The sequence below is a fragment of the Apiospora aurea genome (genome assembly GCF_038362705.1).
Source record: "Apiospora aurea strain CBS 24483 chromosome Unknown utg000007l_segment0_segment0, whole genome shotgun sequence".
In the NCBI taxonomy this organism is placed as follows: domain Eukaryota; kingdom Fungi; phylum Ascomycota; class Sordariomycetes; order Amphisphaeriales; family Apiosporaceae; genus Apiospora; species Apiospora aurea.
Genome location: NW_027117394.1, coordinates 2964060 through 2985388, shown reverse-complemented (window position 1 = coordinate 2985388; position 21329 = coordinate 2964060). Strand labels below are relative to the sequence as shown.

Below are 21329 nucleotides of genomic sequence, written 5' to 3'. Positions count from 1 at the left end.
GAACGTACCTCCTCAAGTTTTAGTCTAGTCTGTTTGATGCAACCTTGCCTTCTTGCATTGCTGTCTCGGTCTCCAAGAGTTGTGGTTTCGATCAGTCCTTTGGACTAGTTAAGAATGTATTTGTAAAATAATCAGCTTTCCAGATTCCTTTGACAATTGAAAATTCATATATCAGTCTCGTATTGAAATCAATCTACTCAGATTAAACAACGTGAAACTCCAAGCTCTCGGGCCTCAGCATATCCCTTAGTTCTTGTAGCGTGTCATGGCCCCTTTCTGAGAAAACCCAATCCTGTGCAAAGAGATTCAGACAATCGAACGGTATATAACCATTAGAATCCGCAATTTCCGGATCTTCTCCTATTTCAAGAAGCAGACAGACAATTTGCACTGCATGCAACAGATGGCCGCTGTATATAGCTTCATCCGTCGTTTCTGGATTGACAGCCCAAGCCAACGGTGTCAGGCCTGAATTATCGCGACTATTGACATTAGCCTGGCCCCTGTCCCTGTCTGTCAGCATATTGATGGTTCTTCTAAAGTCGCCCACTATAGACCTCGATAAGTAAAGAATAGGCGAGAATCCTGCTGCCCAGGAGGGGGGTCCGTCCTCGGCTATCACGGCTGTCAACTTCTGCCAATCCGGAACCCAATAGCAAGTCCATAAGACGCCATTTGCCATTCTCCGCCGCGTATGACAGACATGTCCGCCCTTCATTATCGCGCGAGTTTATGTCAATCGTTCCAGAGGCCAGCAATAGCTTCACGATTCCCTCCAACGTATGCCCCCAACTTGCTGTATACGATAAAGGCGTTCGCCCCCTTTTGTTACGGGCATCAGCTTCTATTTCGTCAGAAGCCAAAAGCAGCCCTGTGGCCCCTTCGCGCTCTGCAATTACTGCATGGAACAAAGGCGTCCGCCCATTGTAGTCGCGGGAGTTTATGTTAGCCTTCTTCGAGGCTAGCAGCAACTTCAAAACTCCCTTGCTTCCAGTTTTTTATGCAAGCAATAAAGGTGTCTGTCCGTTTTCGTCGCGGGTATCAACTTCTGTTTCGGTAGTGTCTATTAACAGCTTTGCAACCCCTTCGCTATTGTAATTTGCCGCATACGACAAAAGCGTCTGCCTTTGCTTATAACGAGAATTGACGTCATCCCAAGGCTCTAGCAATGATGCGGCGCCCAATCGCTAGATCCCATAGTGCTGTTCCGTGAAAAGAGTCGATCTCCCACACTCTGATCTGATCGGCAGCGGTTCTTTTCAAAATTTCAACAGCAAACAATTCCCTTTTATACTCGGCAGCGGCCAGGAAAAGGTCACAGCTACTGCTTTGAATGTACTTTCGCTTATCAATTCAGCACTTAGGAAAAAACAACGCCAAGTTTTCGTTGCTACGCAGCAGCTGGTTGCAAAGTTCCTTTTCATTTCGAAGGTTGGAATCTCGTTGAAAGGCTGGCAAAGGTTCATTCCGTAAGATTATATTCTCGAAGCGCAGCCGTGTGTCGTGTGTGGCAGGGAAGTCTTTTGCCACTGACCAGAGCAGTACCCGGGCAGTGTCGCGGCTCCCCATGGCCAAAGCAGCATACAAAGGACATATGTAGCGTTCGTCTCCCATATCGAGACAGGACTCTGCTGGGAGTATTGTGATAAGGTGCGTTAAATTCCTCTCTGCCAAGATATACAGAAGCCTGGTGTAAGAAGGGTATTTGCGAGCTTGGAATTTCTCACATGAATTGCTCAATCTCACCCATTCTGCAGTCTGAAAATCGGTCAAAATCCACTTTGGTTCAATCCGAGCTCTCCAGCCCTGTTGGCATGATGTAGGATGTTGACCACGGCATATCGAAGGAAAGGGAATCGTGTCAATGATAGTTTCGGGTCTTTCTCTAGTATCGCAGCCTCCATCTGGACTAAGCAGCATTGCTTGAGATATTCGTGACCGAGTCCTTCGAAGCTCTGATCGACATCTTCTGCTAGGATAGACCTGAATCCATTATCCTTCAACAGGAGATCCCTGACAGACTCGTGGATGAACTGGGCTATACGGTTCTTTGACTTCGTGGTTTCAACCAGTCCTTTGGAACAGTTCAGAATGTATCTGTTAAAGACAGACTCAGAGAGGTCTTCCATGCTGCTGTCCCTGACAGCTTCGGAGTCGACACCGCTTAAGACTGCAAAATACAGTTCTGCCGGCTTCAGCGGGTTCTTAGCGAAGAGAACCCATTGAAGACATAGTATCAACTCTGTTCTATTCCTAGCATCTCTGGTGAGTATATCTCGGAACAGCTCATGGAGGTTTTCTGGGATATCCTTGAGTCGTCGACGAAGATTGTGGATGTTTCCACTGTCGTATTCCTTGTTGAGGATTTGCACCACGAGTACCACCCACATGAAGATGCCAGAGGGCTTGGCCTGCACAGTCTGCCTGATTTCATTGGCCAGTTTGCTCTGGCCAATTTTCAACTCGCTTGCCACATAATGGGAAATGTCTTCGCCGTGCCCATCTTGCTCTTCGAGAATAAGCTCAATCTTCTTGTCGATGGTGACGTGTGGGTAGTGTCTGCTGGGAAAGCAGACCTTGAACTGATGTCCAGCAGATACTGCAAGTTGGCCAAGATGGGAGAACGATTGAACCATTTCCCGAACCTCAGCCTCTGGGCATTCGTCTAGAGCATCAATGAAACAGGCAATGGGGGTGTCTGCTAGATTCTGGACTGCCTGCTCGAATAAGGACTTCAGTAGCTCGACGCTCCAACTCAAAGCGTCCCGGTTCCGAAGGGAATCGAATCCCAACATCGGCTGAAGCGAAGGTTTCTTCTCAAGAAGCTGCAGCAAGAGCGACCTGTACATGCCGATAGTTGATCGCTCTAGCGCGTCCCCCCGGGCGTTGAAGAAGAACGATACGAGTACCACATCTTTCATTGTGCGTCGAGCATTTGCCAAGAGATACTTCATGATGGTGGACTTTCCGGTTCCAGGCTTTCCCTTCATCCAGAAGAAGCCGTGGTTATCCTCAAGGTGTTTGGATTTGACCCAATCCGAGTACATGTCGCTCTTCAGTAGCCACTTGCATGTTTTGGCATGAGCTGACTTGATGTTTTGATGTCGAGCATCATCTTGATCAAAACGCAGCGAGTTCATTATGCCCTCCAGTGCCATATGATCAACATTCGGCTCTGTGACGTGGTCCAGATCGGTTGTGGCCTTGCCTTGGCTCATGACACTGCGACTGATTGCAGAAGCTGCCTTGCGGTATTCGGGATCGTGAGGTCCCATGAAGCGACACATTTCCATGTGGTTTTGGCAAATATGCTCTGTAACTTCGAGGTCAGGGGCGTTCAGGTATGAAGAAGTGTCTTCTACTACCTTCCCACTGTTGAGAGACTTGACCCCCATTTGTTCTTGGAAGGAATGGATAGCCCAGCCCTGCTGACGAGCCATTGGAGGAAACTGATCTCGAAGCTCCCGAAGGCGCTCTGATGATGGCAGGAGGGTATCCGCGATTTGCTGGTTGACGGTGAATCCCGTTGCCCTCAGTACATGCTCTGCGACTGTCTTGAGGAAACTGCGCGGATCGGCACCTCCATGTGGAGTGCCGAAGAAAACCACGCCCACCATAGAGGCAAAGGCCGAACGCAAGTGATTCTGTCCACACGTGCTGGACCTTCGTAGCATCGCCTTCACAACAATACCACCCAGGCTGTGCGCAATGAGAATGATCGGCCTTTCTGAATCAGACCTCCTCGAAGCTTCCAGGGCGACAAGAAAATCCCAGGCGATGTCATACACAGTGCTTTGACTGCCCTCTGGACCAAATCGGTGCCTGATGTGCGAGTCGTAGCCGTATGTCATGACTCTAGCATTAGGTACCGTTGTAGGGAGAAGGTCCCGTGGCCAAAAGACCGATCTGGATCCTCGGCCTGGGTCGGATTTCGGGGTTGGTAGTAAATGGAGCTTTCGCATCTTGCGAGGCCTTTCGCCCGTGTGAGTCGACGGTTCTATATGGGATTTCTCGATGTCTCCTTTGGCTTTGGTCCAAGTCCTTTCAGGGTGACCCGTAAACCCATGTACGAACACGGTACTTGGGAAGTTAGCTTGTATACATGACTACATATAACATGTTGCCACTCACTCCAGCGATGGCTGAGGTGGTTCAACGACGGTAGTCAACCCCGTAGCTGGGATCGCGACATGCGTTCGGGAATCAGTACCGGATTCCATGTTGTTGATCTACAGATGCTGCAGACCAAGAATCGGGGGAAGCAACTTCTGACAGCAGTTGACATAGGGCGGCTGTAGGTTTCATAGGAGCTACGTCTTCAAGAAGATGTAGACTATATGATTCACGAGGGTGTTCTCAGACCCCGAGACTGGCCAACGCGCTGCCAACGTCGGAGGATGGGGAACGAAATGGAGAATGTGAGATGGGGAGAAGTCTATCAACGCAATCGTATTTCTCACCTCCCATCAGGCTGTCAGCCCATGCGCCAGATTCTGGCCAGGCAGTCAGGCAGACTGAGTGTCGACGTCGCCCAATCAAAGGGTAATTTCTACGTCTTAGCAGCCGAGAGAATCATTGTGCGAGGCAAAGACCAATGAGAGATTCTCGGTGGCTGTGAAAGCGGAAGATCTTTGCTTTCTTCGCAACTTCCATTCGTTGCCGTAGGAGAACGCTATGAGGAGAAGCTCCCGTTGCATATCGTCTAGACAAGAGCGTACACGTCATGACTAGGATGATCTACTTACGGAGAGGAGTTGTTTGGATGCTGTGACCGTCTGTTTTGCAAGGAGGCCGGCCTATTCGATGCCCTGACATCCAGCCTCGCCCGTCTTTTTGGTATGTGTGGATGTCCTCAGACCATCCATTGGGACATATTCTCGAAGTTTGGATACTGAGCCCTGGCATGCATACATGTTGGTGTAGATGTATTGTAACCTTGGAAGATGGCGCGACGTCATTTTAGGGGACGATACTGCCCACCGACTTTGGGAATCCGGGGAAAGGGGCTTGCCATCCTAAGCACAACTCGACGCATTGCGATTTCCTCAAAGTCGCTCGCTCTTCCGCCAGCCCAGAGCGATGAGTTGAAGTACGTGCGCCACTGTAGATCCAGTAGTAGACCCCTGATCGTTAGCGCCCTATCGCTAGCAGCTGGCACGCTAGCAGACTGGAGAAGCCTTAGCGTTATCGATACGGTGCTCCCCTCCAGCTTGCTTGGTTCGCGCCTACCAAATGGCCTCCAATCCGCGCATTGATGCTCTGCATGCGACGTACTTCATAGGAAATAATCGAAGCTGAATGCTTCTCACTTTCGCTTCTCGCCTCTTTGTGCAACATCCACTTGGAAAAACAACATTCTTCACAGTAACGCCTGCCTGAAGGGTTGCGACATCCAAGACTCATCATGTCGGTGATTCTTTGCACAGGTAAGCAAGCTCTCCAGTCCCTTCTTAGCTGTGGTTCGTATGCGAAGTGGCTAACCTCCAACTGCAGCCGGTTACGACCACACCATCAGGTATGCCTGCCGCGACAGCGATGTAGTTCTCCGTGGGGTAATGTGAATGCCGCGATGCTGACTCTGGCCTGTTCAGGTTCTGGGAGGCCCTATCCGGAATCTGTTCGCGGACGATCCAACACCCCGACTCGCAGGTGAACCGATTGTGCATCTCCCCCGACAAGCGATTTCTGGCCGCCGCTGGTCACCACACCGTCAAGCTGTACGATATCAAGTCGACGAACCCCAACCCCCTCCTCACCTTCGAAGGCCACACCAGCAACATCACCGGCGTCGCATTCCACTGCGAGGGCAAGTGGATGGTCACGTCCTCGGAAGATGGATATGTCAAGATCTGGGAAACGCGCAGCGGTACCGTCCAGCGAACGTACAGCCATGGGAGCCCAGTCAACGACGTCGTAATCCACCCCAACCAGGGCGAGATTATCAGCTGTGACCGTAGAGGATCCGTCAGAATCTGGGATCTGGCAGAGAACAACTGCAGCCACGAGCTGATTCCCGAGGAAGACGTGAGTGTCAGCAGTGTCACGGTCGCCAGCGATGGCACACTGCTCTGTGCAGCGAACAACAACGTGAGTTTAGGTTGCGTTTGCTAGTACGTATGGATTAGCTAACAACGACGAAGGGCAATGTTTACGTTTGGGCATTGATTCAAGACTTCCACCACACCCAACTGCTCCCGGTTACGCATTTCTCTGCGCACAAGGAGTACATCACGCGCATTCTACTCTCGCCAGATGTTAAGAAGCTAGCGACTTGCTCGGCAGATCATACCGCCAAGATTTGGGTCGTGGCCGACGTTGATCCTTCCATTGAGGTCCCTATCATCAACCCCCAAACATCCACTCCCCGGGTCCTCCCATCCGATACTATCAACAATACCATCAGCCCAAACGCCATCACGTCCCCGGATGCCAATGGCAACCCACCCAAGGACCCCAACGCGCCTAAGCCCTGGCCTCTGGAAGCTACACTTACAGGCCACCAGCGCTGGGTGTGGGACTGTGCCTTCAGCGCCGACTCGGCTTATCTGGTAACAGCCTGCTCGGACCATTACGCACGGCTTTGGGAGCTGCACTCACAGCAAGTGATTCGGCAGTACAACGGACACCATCGCGGTGCTGTGTGTGTCGCTTTGAACGATTACTCAGAGGCTCGCTAGGAGGAACCTCGCCCCGTCCATCGCAGAGACACGCAAGAGAAGTCGATCAGGCAGTTGGCCAGATCAGCGTCAGGCAGTTTCAGCAAGCAGGCTAAGACTAATAAGGGAAAGGACCGCAGAAGCTCGACTGCAGGACCCTCAGGCACTCAGAATGTGAGACGCGGCCGTCCTAGCAGACCTTTGCCTAGAGGAGGCAACAGAGGTGGCCAACCCCGCAGGCGTCCGCCTTCTCCCTATGTCAGCAATGCAGACGCCGGTACGGCTGATGCGATGATGAATGCAGCGGCGGCCGATGGTATACCTGACAGTGCGTCTAATGACAATACCAACGGTAATGCTGAAGGAGTGACCGACGAGGATGCTAGTGCGGCTGGTGATAGCTGGGTAGTCGACTTTTCCCTTGAGAGTCTCGAAAGCGAGGCGGTTAAGGAAGGTGATGCCGACGAAGCCGTTGGTTCTGGTTCTGACTGGGAGGACGCACCGCTCTACGTCCAGCTGCAACTCCAGGAGCGACTCCGGCGACGATACCAACGTGATGAGCAGCAGTAGCAGCGTCGTCCTTAAACAACATTTGTCCACGTCGCGCTTCTCTTTCGGTTATCATTGGCGGAAGCGTCTCATTTGGAAGTGCAGGTGGTGGTATTGCCTAGCCAGCACCGTTGTTGTGTAGATTTTGTATTACTTGTTTTCATCGTTGATATCCCATCCCGACAGCATGTTTCACATTGGGGGATCTTACTTTTCGGCCCGCATGGCGTTCGAGGGAAGGGAGTCAGTTATCGATTTGCTTTTTGTTTCTCCTTCTTTCCATGCTTCTTTGCATTCTATGTTAGGTATAGTAGACCCGTTGCATTTGGTTTTGGGTCCCCAACCAGCGGTTCCAGACATTTTCCTCGATGCGGTAATCGCATCCAGATAGTACAGGAAAGCGAGCAGCTCCACGAGGCATTAATACAGTTTTGGCTTCAATCTTTTCTCTTTTCCAGACTTGTTCTCCGTGATCATAGTCATCATAATCAAGATGTCTGTGATGCTGACTTTCAATATTGGGCGTCTTGCCTGAGACGATTATGTGATATATACCTCGCTTAACCAGAAAGGCAGAAGAATATCCGAGCAGGGCTCAAACTCCCAAAACGCCATGCCATGCCAATATCAATGTCCATGAATTCGCATCTCGTCCCTCCTCTATATAGCTCCGCTAGCCCCCCGTCAAAGTACTGTTTACCATCCATCACCCCAGCCATCCTCATCATCATTAGTCTCCTTGGGCATCGTATCAATCTTCTTGGCCACGACGGGTTTCGCTTTCGGCTTCGTCACGGATGTCGCGCTGGACTTTCTCGAAGTTGCTGCGGATCCTCCAGCTTTGGACAGGCCCTTGGGGAGTGGCTTGCCGCCGGCCGCGCCGCTCTTCTTGGAGGCCTGCGCCGCGAGCCACCCGGCAAAGTCAGGCTCGGAGCCGTCGTCAAACGGCGCGGGTTCGGGGGCCTTCTTGGCCACAGGCTTCGACGCCGCCGCCGGCTTGGCATCGAAGAAGGTATCGTCGCCGTCATCGTTCTCGTCCATGTCTCCCATGTCTCCCCAAGCGTCATCAGCGCCATCATCCTCGAAGGCCGGCTCCGGGTCCTTGAAGTAGGCCTCAGCCGCCGTGGCGGAAGAAGCCCGCGACATAGCGGCCGGCGGTGGTGATGCGACAGCCTGGCGGTGGAGGGCGGATGCGGAGGACGTCGTGGGTGTCATGCGCGCAGAGGCCGGTGGTGTAGACGCGCTGACGCTTGCTGGGTTCGCGGTGTCACTGGCACCGGTGCCGGTTTGGATCTCGCCAGCCGCGGCGGACAGTTTGTTGGTGAACGAGGAGATGGCCCATCCTGTCCAGGACGAAGCCTCGGATGGCTGCGGCGTGCTCATGCGGGGGCCAGCAGCGCCGCCTTCGGTAGCGGTTTGTGCGGGTAATACCGTGTCGGGCATCGCGGACGCGGCTTTGCGAACTCTTTGCATGTACACGTCCAATGTCTTCACTGCTTGATCACGCACAAGCTTCTCCTTGTCAATAAGGGAGGGGCAGATGGCAGGCATGAGCTTCGTTGCGCAATCCTCATCGGTGAAGTGTTCCGTGGTCGCGGCCAGTGCCATCAGAGCCGCGCTACGGCCGTGCACAAATGGATCGCGCAACGAACGAGTAAAGGCGGCAATAAGCACCTTGGACCGCGATGATGATCCCAGACTTTTCGCAATTTTCCCTAGGCAGATTGTGGTGTTGGTTCTAATGCCGGGTTGCTCGTCGTTGGCGGTCTTGGCGAGGTATTTTAGGAGTTCGCCGTTGATGACTCGGTCTGAAAGCTTGGATATGATCACCAGAACCGACTTGAGTGTCTGCTCTCGCACAACCGGTGCCAAGTCGGTAAAGCCAGAAACCTAACATGTTAAAATTAGTATCCGTCCAGCATATGATCACACGGAAATACCTACCAGGTTAGGGAAGATCTTGTCATTGACAACTTTGTTTGGGAGACGATCGATCATAAGAGGCAGGTTATCCAAAAGACAAACCCGAATCGCACGGTCAGGGTTGCCGAACAGTCTGATTACCACCGGCTGTACTCTCGCTTCGAAGTCGTCACTAGAGAGCTTGGTAGTTATCTTCATAACCACGCCAAAGGCCTTCGGGCCGCCGCCACCAAACTCGACAGACTTGAGCAGTTCTGGCAACACCTTCATCTTGAAGAAGTCCTCGGGGAAGTCGTCAGTCAAGGAGTCGAGGTCGCTCAGGAATGCCACCCTCTCTTCCTCCGACTTCATTCCCAAGTTGTCAATACCGTCGGTCAACTTGATTAAGGAGGTGTCGAAGAAGCCCCCGGACCTTTGTCCTTGCTGTAAGAAAGCACCGACCGTAATCCTGGCCTTCGGGTTGGCGTTGACCAGTCGCTTGTAGCTCGCATGCATGGCTGACGGTATTCCCTTCGTCTGGCCTGCTTGATCGGCGCCCACAAAATCGCCGTTGAAAACCTCGTAAATCAGGGTACCGTAGTTGTAGGCATCGATAGAAGAGTGCGGGTTCTTCTTGATGGAATCCCAGCCGCCGCGTGCGACTTCTGGGGGCGCATATCTCCCCGAGTCGGGCACCAGGCTCCCGTATGTGTATACGATGGCATCGTCATCCTTCACGTTGCTCAGCACTTCGAAGCCGCCCAGCTTCCATTCGCCACTCTCGGACGTGTATATCGACGCGATCTTGAGATTGCCGTGTATCGAGGAGCCTTCGTCGTTGATGAATTTTATCGTGCGCTTGGACAAGTCAGTATATGTCGTAGTGTCGAGAAGGGATCCCCCGAAGCCAGACATACTGCAACGCTGTAAAGCCCCCATTTCATCGTCTCTGGGCTCAAGCTCTTCCTCTTGACATGCCACCGCAGTGGGACAATGCGCTCGGTCGCAATGTAGATGTAGGTTTCAGTCTGTTCTAGTCGTGAGCATTCGCATTCGTGGCACTTCGTCTAGCCATTCGTCCGTACCTCGACCGCGTCCAGAACTTTGATGACGCCAGGGTGTCGCATCGTCCGCAGTTTCTTCAGCGCATTCTTGGCGAGGGCCAATCGGCTCTTGTTTGCGACAACATCGAAGGAGAAGATGCTGCAATTGCTGCCATCTTCCTATAACCATTGTGAGATTGTGCCTTTCGCGGATTGCTGGTCGCTGCAGAGTGTACTAACTCGTTTCGTGCCATTGTATAGCGTCCAGACGGAGGAGTCGATGTCGACCTTGTCGCCAAAGGAGTAGGGAAACGGGGGCCCTTGAGCAATGGCCGAAGCCACTGCAGATTTCAAAAAGTTCATGCTGGTCGGTCGTGGCACATGCGCAAAGGGTCGGGCAGTCGCAGGAGAATCAGACAGAAACAAACAAAACCGTCGTGAAACTGGGAAGGGTTAGGCAGAGCGAATAGTGTAAAGCTGGGTATTATTACGTGCTGCTGCTTTTGGTGGCAGAATAGCTTCAGGCTTCAGGCTGCTTTCTGGCAAGCTGTCACTAATTGATGGGTCATCGACACTGCGCTCACTCCTTTTCCTTGCTATGGTGGCCCTAAGGTTAGGAATGCGGCAGACAGACGCTAAGTCCCACCCCGCACTAAGCCCAACGGAGAAGGCGGTAAAATAAAATTGGACAGCCACATGCTTCGAGGTCGTTCCCCTGTGATAGCCTCAAGTATATCTGGCAAACCAGAACTCAGGACGGACATGGGTAGACTTTTCGTTTTTGGACACAATGCTACTTGAAGGATTACCTATACCCGTATATGGTGGCGCTAAATCCAGGTTCTGATCTGAATAGACTCATGCATATGTAGTATTGTTCCTGCCATCAAACCAAGCTGTCACCATGCCAAATCCCAAGGTATGAGACGACGCGATAAAGTCATCTACCACCATAAAAACAGGAGCGCCGAATTAAACCCAAAGGCTTGTCAGGAGGCATCGGAGTATGCATTTGTAGTAATTTCCATGGAAGCTGCAGTACTGCCTCTGAAGTTTGAAAAAAGGACTGAACTGGGTCCTCAAGCGTTCCAGACTCCAAAGTCAACGCTCAAGGCAACCTGAAATCACAGCACTGTCACCAGTAGCTATATTATAGCCCAGGCATTAATCACTGTCACTCTCCAGAACGACCTACCCCGCAGGTGAACTGTGGGCGAGGCAAGGAACCAATCAGCCCAATGGGCACTCCGGATACTTGCCAAATCCGGACCAATATCATTGACGACACATATGACGGTGGCCCTACACATAGTATGTGTACCTTATGTATCAAGTGTCAGGGTCAGGGGTAAAAATAGCTTCAACAGCATGTAAAAAGGGTCTCGAGCTGCTGGTAAGATCGAGGACCCCCACATGTAGGGCTGAGTGTGAAGTCTAATATCCACCCCACCTTTCCCTTTCTCATTTTTGCTTGGTCCCGCCCGAAGTCGGCAGGATCTCACGAACGCGGGAACACCCTTGACTCTGTGTGAGTAAAAGTCCCAAGAAGCGAACGGCCGTATTGCTACCGGTTGGATACGGAATCTTTCTCAACACGGAATAGATAGGCGGTTGCGACACGTATTCCCTTTCTTCGGCTTCCCAGTCCCAGTTACTTTGCCCCTCAGGTATCGATCGGTGTGCGTGCGCATTGCGACTGCGACAAAATGGAGACCTTCACCATCCGAGCCCCCTGCTCGTCCGCCAACATCGGCCCCGGATTCGACGTCATTGGACTGGCCCTGTCCATATACCTCGAGCTGACCGTCACCATTGACCGGTCCAAGACCTCGTCGCAGGAACCCCTGAACTGCAAAATCACCTACGAGGGCCAAGGTGCCGAGACGGGCGAAGTGCCGCTGGACCCCTCCGCCAACCTGCTCACTCGCGTGGCTCTCTACGTTCTGCGATGCCATGACCAGCGCGCCTTCCCCGTGGAAACTCATGTGCACATCAACAACCCCATCCCTCTAGGAGGCGGCCTGGGCTCGTCCGGTGCTGCGGTTGTGGCTGGTGTGCTGTTGGGCAACACGGTGGGCAAGCTGAACTTGAGCCATGAGCGGCTGTTTGACTTCTGCCTTATGATTGGTGCGTTCGCCCTGAGATCACGCCTTCTTTGATTCAAGGATCACCCAAATGGCTAACAGGAACCCTAGAACGCCACCCCGACAACGTCGGTGCCGCACTCTTCGGAGGCTTCGTCGGCACATACCTCAAGCCCTTGACGCCCGAGGATGTCGCCCGTGTCGAGATCCCCCTGAGCGAAGTCCTGCCCGCGCCCGCCGGTGGAGAAGACACCGGCAAGAGCCCGCCCGTGCCGCCCTTCGGCATCGGCCACCACATCAAGTTCCCCTGGTCCAAGGAGATCAAGGCCATCGCCATCATGCCCGCGTTCGAGGTCCCGACCGCCAAGGCGCGCGAGGTCCTGCCCACGCACTACCCGCGCCAGGACGTGACCTTCAACCTCCAGCGCATCGCCCTCCTGCCCGTCGCCCTCGGCCAGTCCCCGCCCGACCCGGACATGATCTACCTTGCCATGCAGGACAAGCTGCACCAGCAGTACCGCCAGACCCTCATCCCCGGCCTCGGCGACATTATCGCGTCCATGTCCCCCTCCACCCAGCCCGGTCTTCTCGGCGTGTGCCTTTCCGGTGCTGGTCCCACTATCCTCGCGCTTGCCACCAGTAAGTTAGCTTCACTTTGTTCTCCTCCGATTGGCCATGACCACATTTGGGCATGGACCCAGTTGGTGAACGTAGTGTACGAACACCGTACTGATATGCGATCCTGTAGGCAACTTCGAAGAGATTGCCGACAGAATCATCGCGAGGTTCAAGCAGGAAAACATCGAGTGCAAGTGGAAAGTGTTAGAACCCGCCGAGGGTGCCAAGGTCATCCAAGGCTAATCAACCATTTCACCCTTATATATACACACGAAATAGAACGCATTGAAACCCTCGCTGCCTCTCCTGTCGTTTTGCTACTCTGCTGCATTTCTGGTTCTCTCGGCCTACATCATTATGCAACCTTGGTTTTCTCCCCGGCGCCTCGTCATGCCGTACCCGGAGCTATCATAATTCCACCCGCGGTGGCCAAGGTATCCTGGTCTACCGCCCCCACCGAAGTGTTCCATTGCAGCTAACTGCCCTGAGTTATACGAGTATTCACCGTGATGGCGGTGGCCATGGCGATGTCCATGATGCCCATGGCGGCGACTAGATCTGTGTGGCATGTTTATAGCTTATCGCGAGCGAGTTTGATGGTGTAGCTGAGGTCTTACAACTATAATAAAGAATACAGGTAGGTAAGTCTGGAGTATTTCTACGCTGGCTTTTATACTGGTTGGGCCATTGAAAAGGAGACGTAGTGTCGCCATGACTAAACACCTACGTGAACTGACGCAACAGGCATCATGACAAAAGCGATTGCGTCAACTCCTCATCGTCTGGATCTAAACATCTGCTCTCTACTCTGGTATAATTCATAGTCCATTACGCCCCTCTGCGAATGCGCATCAGCTAAGCATGGCCTCTTCGGTCTCTCTTCCTGTCCCCCCCTTTGTCCTCGTCAGTTTGATCCATTGCCTCCTCTCATCTTGCCGTAAGAGGGTTCTCTCATAGTCGCATCCAACTCAACTATTCATCCCCATCCATCGGATCATGAAGACACGACCATAATGGCTCACTTTGCTCCTGGTCTTCTTCACCCGTCTCATCAAACTTCGGCAGCTTTCCTGAACATCCAGGGTCAGTAGTGTCAGCGATGCCCTCGGCCATCGCCTTCCAGGCCTCCTTCCTGAAGGAACCAATAGCAAGGTGGTAGTAATTACATGGGATTTGGTATCGTATTTTGGGTAGTTTCGGTTTCTATCCTACTTATCCGGAACTGATTTGCGACCTCATATCATCCTCCATTAGAGAGCATGGCCAAAAAGCTTGTCTAGCCCATGTCAGAATAGAGTTCTGAGGTAGGTGAAACGCTCGCCCAAGGCCTCGTCCATCCAGTCCTCTCCTACGGCGTCCTCGAAAGCTTCCATGATCTGTTGATTCTCGGGACTGTCCGGGCCACCACTTTCCGTTGACTGCGAGTCGTACGAGCCCTCGAATTCCTGTCTATGGTCCCATAGCCACTCCGGCACAACGCGAGCGGCGAATCGGGGGACAAACCAGGCATGGTCCCAATCAACTACACCGCTGATGAAGGGGTCGCCCTTCTCGTCAATATCCACCAGGATGTTTCTGGGGAACAGGTCGGGGTGCCGAAGACATATCTTCTTGTCGTGGATCTCTTCGCTCGAGCTGATGAGACCATCGGCCACCATGCGCTGGATCTTCTTTTGGATTTTGCCGTACATATCCACGGCAGCACACCCGTGGTAAATCTGTCGCTGGAGGACGGCGAGCAAGATATCACTCATGGCCAAATCGGCTGGATCCTGACGCAACCGGTGCAGTGGCAGCATGTCATCACCACTGTTCAACCAACGGTCAAGATCGTCTGGCTGGCTAGAGTGCTTGGCACCGAATACCTTCAGGACAACATGGTCGTCGATGTTGCTGGGGCTGAGTCGGGCCTCCTTAGGTTGGACTTCGATGGATCCCGCAACGGGACTGGTGAAGGACTCCAGTTGTCGATATAGGCTGGCCATCTCGGCGGCAATAATCAGCTTGCCTTCGTGGGTAAGGTCCTTCCACATTGAGCTCATGGCTTTGCCTGGGAGTCTGGAGAGAATGAGGTAGCTAAAGCCTAAAGGGTTGTCGTTCGTCGCATCCCAGGTGACGACTTCCGGGATCTTAAGCTTAGTATACTTCTTCAAGTACTGCAGAATAGCGGCCGATTGGGGTATAGAGGCTCTTGTGGTAGGAATGTGTATAACCAAATCATGGTGAAGAGCCCGGTCGCCTCGCATCTCTGAAAGCGAGAGACTGAAGACATGGTTACAGGCGCCATCGGAAAGGAACTCGATATTGATGGTGCCGGCGATGGCAGATGGCCATAGCTGTTGGCAAAGGGCAGTTGATCGAGGGAATCCTTCGGCTTCTTCGGAATCCAGCAAACGACATATACCGTCTTGCTCCTCCTCGCTGAGAGTAGGAACGAGCGAGGGTACACCCATACGCCAAAGCTGACTCGCGGTCCGGTTGCAATCTTCCGGCAATTCCATAAGACCCATGTTGGTATAGGGTTTCCGGAGGTCGCAGCTGCGTTGGGCTATCGAGGTTGTCCGCTATTGGGGTTCGGTGCTGGTACTCGGGTATGAAGTCGTGAGAACATGCGGATAATTGCTTTGTTGCATGTGCACTTTGTTTCACTAACCCGGTTGGTTCTGTTGGTCCTAATACAGGCCCGGGTGCGCAGGTGTAGTGAGTTTTAACACTCCGTGGGGTTGTGGTTTTGATAGGGCTGGAAAGAATTTTCTATTGTCCATTGCATAGTACCTTTCATCGCCGGCCTAGGATTCATACTCGGCGATGTTGAGTGTCAACTCGCAGTGACTACTCACGATTTCCTCTGTCTCACTTGAGAGCTCATCGTCGAGCAGTGTCTTAGGTTGAAAGCTGTGAGATTACTTACCCCTTAGTATCCAAAACTTACGTTAGTCTTTGTTCATTGACTATTATTCATGAGAATCCAGATACTGGTGCTTTGCTTACTGCCTTTCCATCTTGCTGACGGCACGGCTGGACGAGATTAGGGATCTTCGTCTATAGAAACGTGGTAGTGTATGGGAGTCAGGGGCTACGAAAGGAATGCCTCATGCGGGATTCTATTCCATCCACCGTTCCCACCCAACGATTCATCAGAGTGATTCGACTTCGGCCGTAAACTAGATTATAAACTCCCAAGTAAAATTTTATCTGATATGCCTAATCCTGTTATGCGTTCAATGCATCTACCGGGACTCTTCACGGGTAGGCCCTGTTCATGAAAACATCAACGAACGGTGCGTCTCCGTGAAGGTCATTGTCGCAGGAACATAATGCTAGCAGTATCGCTGTATGTTGCCTGGGCTATTTCTATCAGCCGCCAATTTGGGGGTTATGCGACAATCTGTCTTTGTCGCCATGCTATCAAAGACAAATCGAAAAAAAAGGAAAAAGGAAAGGAAAGCTGAATACCCCCCTCCCCCCGGGCCGCCAAACTTGGGGAAGGGGAAAGAAAAACTGCCTGTGTACAAGCCACTCTAGTCAACTCCGCAGTTTGGTCCTGGGAGTACTCCCATCGCCTCAACACTCTTGCAAATTCCATCTACCCTGAGGCCGTTGCACGATCCCACCAGAGCCTTCCTCCGGCGCCGCCACGTACAGGACCGTCTTGCCCAGCCTCACCATGACCTTTTCGCTATGCCCCCTCCATGTCCGGGACATCGCTAAGACAGTGACCAGGCTGGTACCGAGTGTCGTTCTCCAGCCCGGCCCACAGAAGCGGTAGCGCCGACGACTTCCACGGTTTTCTCCCTGCCTGAGCGGCCACCGTCCTGAGCCGTGTCGTGTGCCGGTTGCTCTCGAAGACGGTCAGCGCCAGGAAGACCAACGTCAGCAGGACCAAGGCCGCCGGGAAGGCGATCCAGCCCCAGCTCACGACGATGCACGTCTGGTTCTCGTAGACCGTGCCGAGCCCCGCGAGCTCGCCGTCGTGCACCACCTCTTACCGGCGGATCGTCGCCGTGAGCCACGCGGTGAGCCCGTCCATGTACCCGGCGAGGCTGTCCCGGTCGGCCGTGCGTTTGACCAAAGTCGCTCCATCCACACGTCGCCGACGAGCTGATGCCCGAGCCCCCGTGGCGTCACCAACCTGTTCACTCTTCCCTTCGTACCATTACCGAAAAAGAGGGTGTTCAAGATCCGATTAAGTCCAGCTATGGGCTCATACCCGAAGTCATACGTGCAAGCCTTGTCAAAGTACACAGTCTCTGGGACCACACTGAAACACGATAACGCATGGGGGCCAAGCGGCTTAGACATGCATGTTGTCGAAACACCTTATTGCTTTGATTTCGCGTCAAAAGCCAACTCCTTCATACATCGATTGATTGACTTCAGGTCTGCTCTGGATTCGAAAGATATTGAGTACTTGTTTGAACAATGCGTATGGGTCTTCAAAGGCACACTTACAAGAACTGGCGTCGAACACCTGGACACCAGGCTTGAGCGTGCCGTGCCAGCAACAACCCCCAGACGACCTAGCCCCCGTTCCTTTCTGTGTTCCATCCAAAGCCACCGCACCAAGATCTTATCTCAAGAGGATTGAGCAAGCAAGACAATGGTTGGGACGGACGATGAGTTGGAGTTGCTGGCTGGTGGCAGCGACAGACTCAACTATGCAAGATCGTGCGAACTGTTCATAGCCTACGGGCCGTACATGGAATCTGGCGTGTCCGAAAGTATGATTGAATCCCTCGCATCAATCCTGCCACCAGAGTTACCCTACGAATTCATATCATCCGACATAAATAGCCAAGCACCATGGGCATCCTGGACTGCGATTCTGACGTGGTACCAACATCATCTTGAGATGGAGAAGTTCAATGTCACGAAACCAGGCGACGATTATGCATCAGAATTGAACTGGAAGGAATACGCAGTCTGGAGGGTCACCGAGGCGGATGCAGCTTGCATGGAGCGGGCTTGCCTTATGCGTTCCGCCGGATACAGCAACATGAATCCAGACTTGGCTGGCATTGGTGTAAGTCGCTCTAGCATCCTCGAAGCCTGCATCCTCACAAATTGTCATATCATTTGAGAATTGGCACATCAGCTGAGAGTAAATCCCCAGGTCTTGAGTTCGTACTGCATGGAAGCGTCGCTGGTGACGCTGTTTTTCCTCATGCTCGTGGTCCTCGCACGATGTAAGAGCGGGAAGGGCTTCGGGTCTCTCGTCATCACGAGGTTGGCGGAGGTGCATCGGGGATCATTATATGACATGTTCCTCGGCGCAAGCATACTGTGCTTTGGCATCCAGCTGGCGACTTTCCCACCCTACCGAGGTAGCGACGGCAACGCGACCCTTTACTTCCTAGTCAATGACCTTGTGTCACCCTTCGCTTTCCTCCCGCTCCTAGCGCTCTGCTGTCTCGTCGATGCGACCCAGGCCGGATTCCTTTACTGGTTCTTCCGAGCCTCGACATTCGTGCTCTATTCCGTATGGGTGGTGGTGGTCTGGTTCGCAGTCAGAAAGCATCCGGGTTTGAGCTCCATCTTCATCTTCATCCAGCCCAGCACGGAGAGGACGGCAGTACTCGGTGAGCTATTGTGGGAGATACCGTCTAATATGAGAAGCTACTGCGACTACCAATTCAATGCCAGCTCCGGCTATCTGAAGCTGGCCGTGGTGTGCGTCTGGGCTGCCATGCTGATGCCGCCAGGGATATACCTCATCATAGGTACGGTGCGTCTCTTAGAGCGGCTACGAGGCAGCACAACTTATGTGGTGTCGCGGCTGACCTCGCGCTTCTTTCACTTCATGTTGCCTGTTTTCTGTCTAGTCGGCGTGTGGACGATACTCGGGTTGATTCTGCACATCCGCGGCGTTCTTACGGCAGCGTCGCGGGATGAGCTGTCGACAATCGAAATCAACAATTGGGAAGCCGGGCAAATCCTGGCGACTCTGACTTGGATCCCAGTCGTGGTTGAGATGGGACGTATTGCAGCAGGTAAGGACTTGGTTATTCCACCCTGCTCTTCGTGATCTCGCTGGAATTCAGACTGACGTAGACGCCCTTCGTGATAGTGGGTTTAAGTGCCATGGGCTTTCGAGACGTGGTGGAGGAGAAGGAGGGGAAAAGCAGATTGCCCGTGTACAAGCCTGAAGCGCCTGGGGGAAGTGGCAGCTTCACTGGGCATCAGTGCGATTTTAGCGAGAATGACATCTCGCTAGTGCCCCTAAGGACGGCTGAACAGAGGTGACACTGTAACAATGAGCTAAAATCAATGGTTTTTTGCTATTTTTCACTCCAACCACACCCTTTACACACCGATTTATACGCCCCCAAAAAGCAACAATGTACCCTCGTCGCCAACCATCGTCCGAGCCAGCCTTCGAGCCAGCTTTTGAGCCAAAATCGACATGCGCAGCATTCGAGCCGTCGTCACCAAACCAAGCCATCGTCACCAAACCAAGCCACCGTCACCAAGCCATCGTCGTGGAAATGTGTTGATTGTGTACGATTGATGCCAATTCCTTCCGGTCGACGCGAAGTCTAGGTCGCTCGTCGATTTTGGCCGGCTCGTCGATTTAGCTGGCTCAAAGGCTGGCTCGAAAGCTGGCTGCGACGAGGGTTAACGATGAGGGTACATTGATCTTATCGATAGGGTGAAAAGCAGCTAAAATTAACCGTTGGGGGGTAGATCTAACCGGTTTTTAGCTCATTGTTACAGTGTCACCTCTGTTCAGCCGTCCTAAGCCACCCGCCCAAGTAATCATTAACAGCATGGCAATAAAACTACATGTAGCAACTCGATATGACAGCTAATGAAACGGCCATGATTACTAGCCCAAATACCAGATGTCAGAAAGAAACATAAACCAAGGTTTTATTAATTCATTTAATTTTGGTTGTGATCTGCTCCGTTACTGAGCTTCACACAGCCTGCTTCACTAGTTGCCTCCGCCCCCTTCATTAGCTCTGATCAAACCTCCAAGCCACCGTTCTCACCCTTCCGTAACTTGTACAGAAGATCCGTCCTGATGGTGTATTTCGTACCCGCCAGGACGTTGTCGCCCGAGTGATACAACCTGCGGTGCTGGAAGATCAAGACCCGGCCGGCCTTGGGGTTGACCTCGACCCGGTGCTCCTCGTTGGTCGACAAGAACAGCGTGGCGCCGCCCTCGAGCTCGGTAGCCTCCTTGTCCTCGTCGCCGGCCTCGACCTTGGAGTCGTTGAGGTAGAGGTGCACGGTGTAGTGGGTGCGGTAGACGGTGCCGTCGTCCTCCTTGGTACTGTAGGCGCCGTCGCAGTGGGGCGCGAAGAACTGGCCGCTGCCGTACTTAAGGCAGCGCATGCGCTTGTTGATGGCGTGGAACTCCCACCACGTCTGCTGCTTCCCCTTCTTCGTCACGCCCAGCAGCTCCTCGCCCGTGACCTTGCCCAGCTTGTCCATGATGCCGGGCACCTGCGCGATCCGCGCCCAGAGCCGGTCCACGACCTCCTGGTTGTCCCAGATGATCCGGTCGCTGTTGCGGTAGCTCGTCTCCAGCACCTCGCGCCCGCCGCCCACGTTGACCATGGCGGGCCGCCACGGGCTGCCGTCCGCGGCCTTGTCCTCGTCCCGCACGCTCGACTCGGCGAGCTGCAGCAGCGTCGCGCACTCCGACGGCGTGAGCACGTTGTCCAGCACGGCCGCGTAGCACGGCTCGTACTGGGGCAGGTCCGTCTCCTTGAAGTTGATCACCTTGTAGGCGATGGAGTCGGCGGTGTGGCGCTCGTCTCGTAGGAAGTCATCTGGGATTGCGACGTCCTTGGACTCGTACGAGGTCAGGACGGGCATGGGTTGTTTTCTCCGCTCCTGCGCCGGCTCTGGCTGCTTCTTGGCCAAAGTGCGCGACATCATATCCGGTTGCGAATGGTTGCTAATGAAATGGGATGTGCCGATGAAAGGCTGAAAAGGGTTGGCAAATGCGCAGCGACCAACTTATCGAGTTGGTATCAAAGAGATGTTCAGACAGTAAGTTTCAGGTGGTTTGTTTGTTGTGACTCTGACCACTTCAACGTTGTCGTAATTATAGCATAGTGCTGCCTAAAATAAGGTGGTTCGGTCAACAAGGCTCCAGCGTACAAACCCAGCTGGGGGCAGTGCATGCGACTGCCTAAATGCGAAGACTTCCACTTGGTCACTAGTGGCTGCAAAAGGGAAGCAAGCACTACAGCAATGAGGCTCAGTTGAATCTATGTTGACACTACATTAGGTAGGTAAGTGCATATTGGCCTGCCTGGCCGCCAGTTGATGTTCCAACGATACGCGGTCGACGCCCGAAAGAACCCAAGTCGCAGTATCTGTCGGCTACCACCGACAAAACACCCGCTACGAGATCGCTGCAATGCTGCCCCGAAACACCGACCCCAATCCTCGGTAGTCGGGTACGGCGTCATTTCCTGGAGAACCCCGCGCAAGATCTTCGAAACCATAAATACATGCATGTA

At 53.1% G+C, this 21329-nt stretch overlaps 10 protein-coding genes across 10 annotated transcripts; 4 read left to right on the top strand and 6 right to left on the bottom strand.

The window, feature by feature from the left end:
- Positions 1-536: 536 nt before the first annotated feature.
- On the bottom strand, positions 537-1750 carry PG986_011188 (uncharacterized protein; the record flags this gene model as incomplete). The annotated part of the gene is made up of 5 exons (XM_066847410.1): positions 537-983; positions 1047-1187; positions 1234-1255; positions 1373-1687; positions 1728-1750. The coding sequence occupies 5 exons, from the start codon at positions 1748-1750 to the stop codon at positions 537-539; spliced, it is 948 nt and encodes a 315-aa protein (XP_066696901.1).
- A 19-nt stretch (positions 1751-1769) lies between these two features.
- On the bottom strand, positions 1770-3617 carry PG986_011187 (uncharacterized protein; the record flags this gene model as incomplete). The annotated part of the gene is made up of 1 exon (XM_066847409.1): positions 1770-3617. One exon carries the CDS (start codon positions 3615-3617, stop codon positions 1770-1772), a length of 1848 nt encoding a protein of 615 aa, XP_066696900.1.
- Positions 3618-5404: 1787 nt separating this feature from the next.
- Positions 5405-6677, top strand: PG986_011186 (WD repeat protein pop3; the record flags this gene model as incomplete). Its single annotated transcript, XM_066847408.1, has 4 exons — positions 5405-5426; positions 5494-5515; positions 5592-6087; positions 6126-6677. The coding sequence occupies 4 exons, from the start codon at positions 5405-5407 to the stop codon at positions 6675-6677; spliced, it is 1092 nt and encodes a 363-aa protein (XP_066696899.1).
- Positions 6678-6950: 273 nt separating this feature from the next.
- PG986_011185 (uncharacterized protein) lies at positions 6951-7226 on the top strand (the record flags this gene model as incomplete). Its single annotated transcript, XM_066847407.1, has 1 exon — positions 6951-7226. One exon carries the CDS (start codon positions 6951-6953, stop codon positions 7224-7226), a length of 276 nt encoding a protein of 91 aa, XP_066696898.1.
- A 675-nt stretch (positions 7227-7901) lies between these two features.
- PG986_011184 (N-terminal kinase-like protein) lies at positions 7902-10513 on the bottom strand (the record flags this gene model as incomplete). The annotated part of the gene is made up of 5 exons (XM_066847406.1): positions 7902-9095; positions 9150-9965; positions 10025-10135; positions 10193-10330; positions 10391-10513. 5 exons carry the CDS (start codon positions 10511-10513, stop codon positions 7902-7904), a joined length of 2382 nt encoding a protein of 793 aa, XP_066696897.1.
- A 1343-nt stretch (positions 10514-11856) lies between these two features.
- PG986_011183 (uncharacterized protein) lies at positions 11857-13095 on the top strand (the record flags this gene model as incomplete). The annotated part of the gene is made up of 3 exons (XM_066847405.1): positions 11857-12277; positions 12346-12873; positions 12983-13095. The coding sequence occupies 3 exons, from the start codon at positions 11857-11859 to the stop codon at positions 13093-13095; spliced, it is 1062 nt and encodes a 353-aa protein (XP_066696896.1).
- A 1043-nt stretch (positions 13096-14138) lies between these two features.
- On the bottom strand, positions 14139-15362 carry PG986_011182 (uncharacterized protein; the record flags this gene model as incomplete). Its single annotated transcript, XM_066847404.1, has 1 exon — positions 14139-15362. The coding sequence occupies one exon, from the start codon at positions 15360-15362 to the stop codon at positions 14139-14141; it is 1224 nt and encodes a 407-aa protein (XP_066696895.1).
- A 1169-nt stretch (positions 15363-16531) lies between these two features.
- On the bottom strand, positions 16532-17009 carry PG986_011181 (uncharacterized protein; the record flags this gene model as incomplete). The annotated part of the gene is made up of 2 exons (XM_066847403.1): positions 16532-16834; positions 17007-17009. The coding sequence occupies 2 exons, from the start codon at positions 17007-17009 to the stop codon at positions 16532-16534; spliced, it is 306 nt and encodes a 101-aa protein (XP_066696894.1).
- A 974-nt stretch (positions 17010-17983) lies between these two features.
- Positions 17984-18877, top strand: PG986_011180 (uncharacterized protein; the record flags this gene model as incomplete). The annotated part of the gene is made up of 1 exon (XM_066847402.1): positions 17984-18877. One exon carries the CDS (start codon positions 17984-17986, stop codon positions 18875-18877), a length of 894 nt encoding a protein of 297 aa, XP_066696893.1.
- Positions 18878-19818: 941 nt separating this feature from the next.
- PG986_011179 (oxidoreductase domain-containing protein) lies at positions 19819-20736 on the bottom strand (the record flags this gene model as incomplete). Its single annotated transcript, XM_066847401.1, has 1 exon — positions 19819-20736. The coding sequence occupies one exon, from the start codon at positions 20734-20736 to the stop codon at positions 19819-19821; it is 918 nt and encodes a 305-aa protein (XP_066696892.1).
- Positions 20737-21329: the final 593 nt, after the last annotated feature.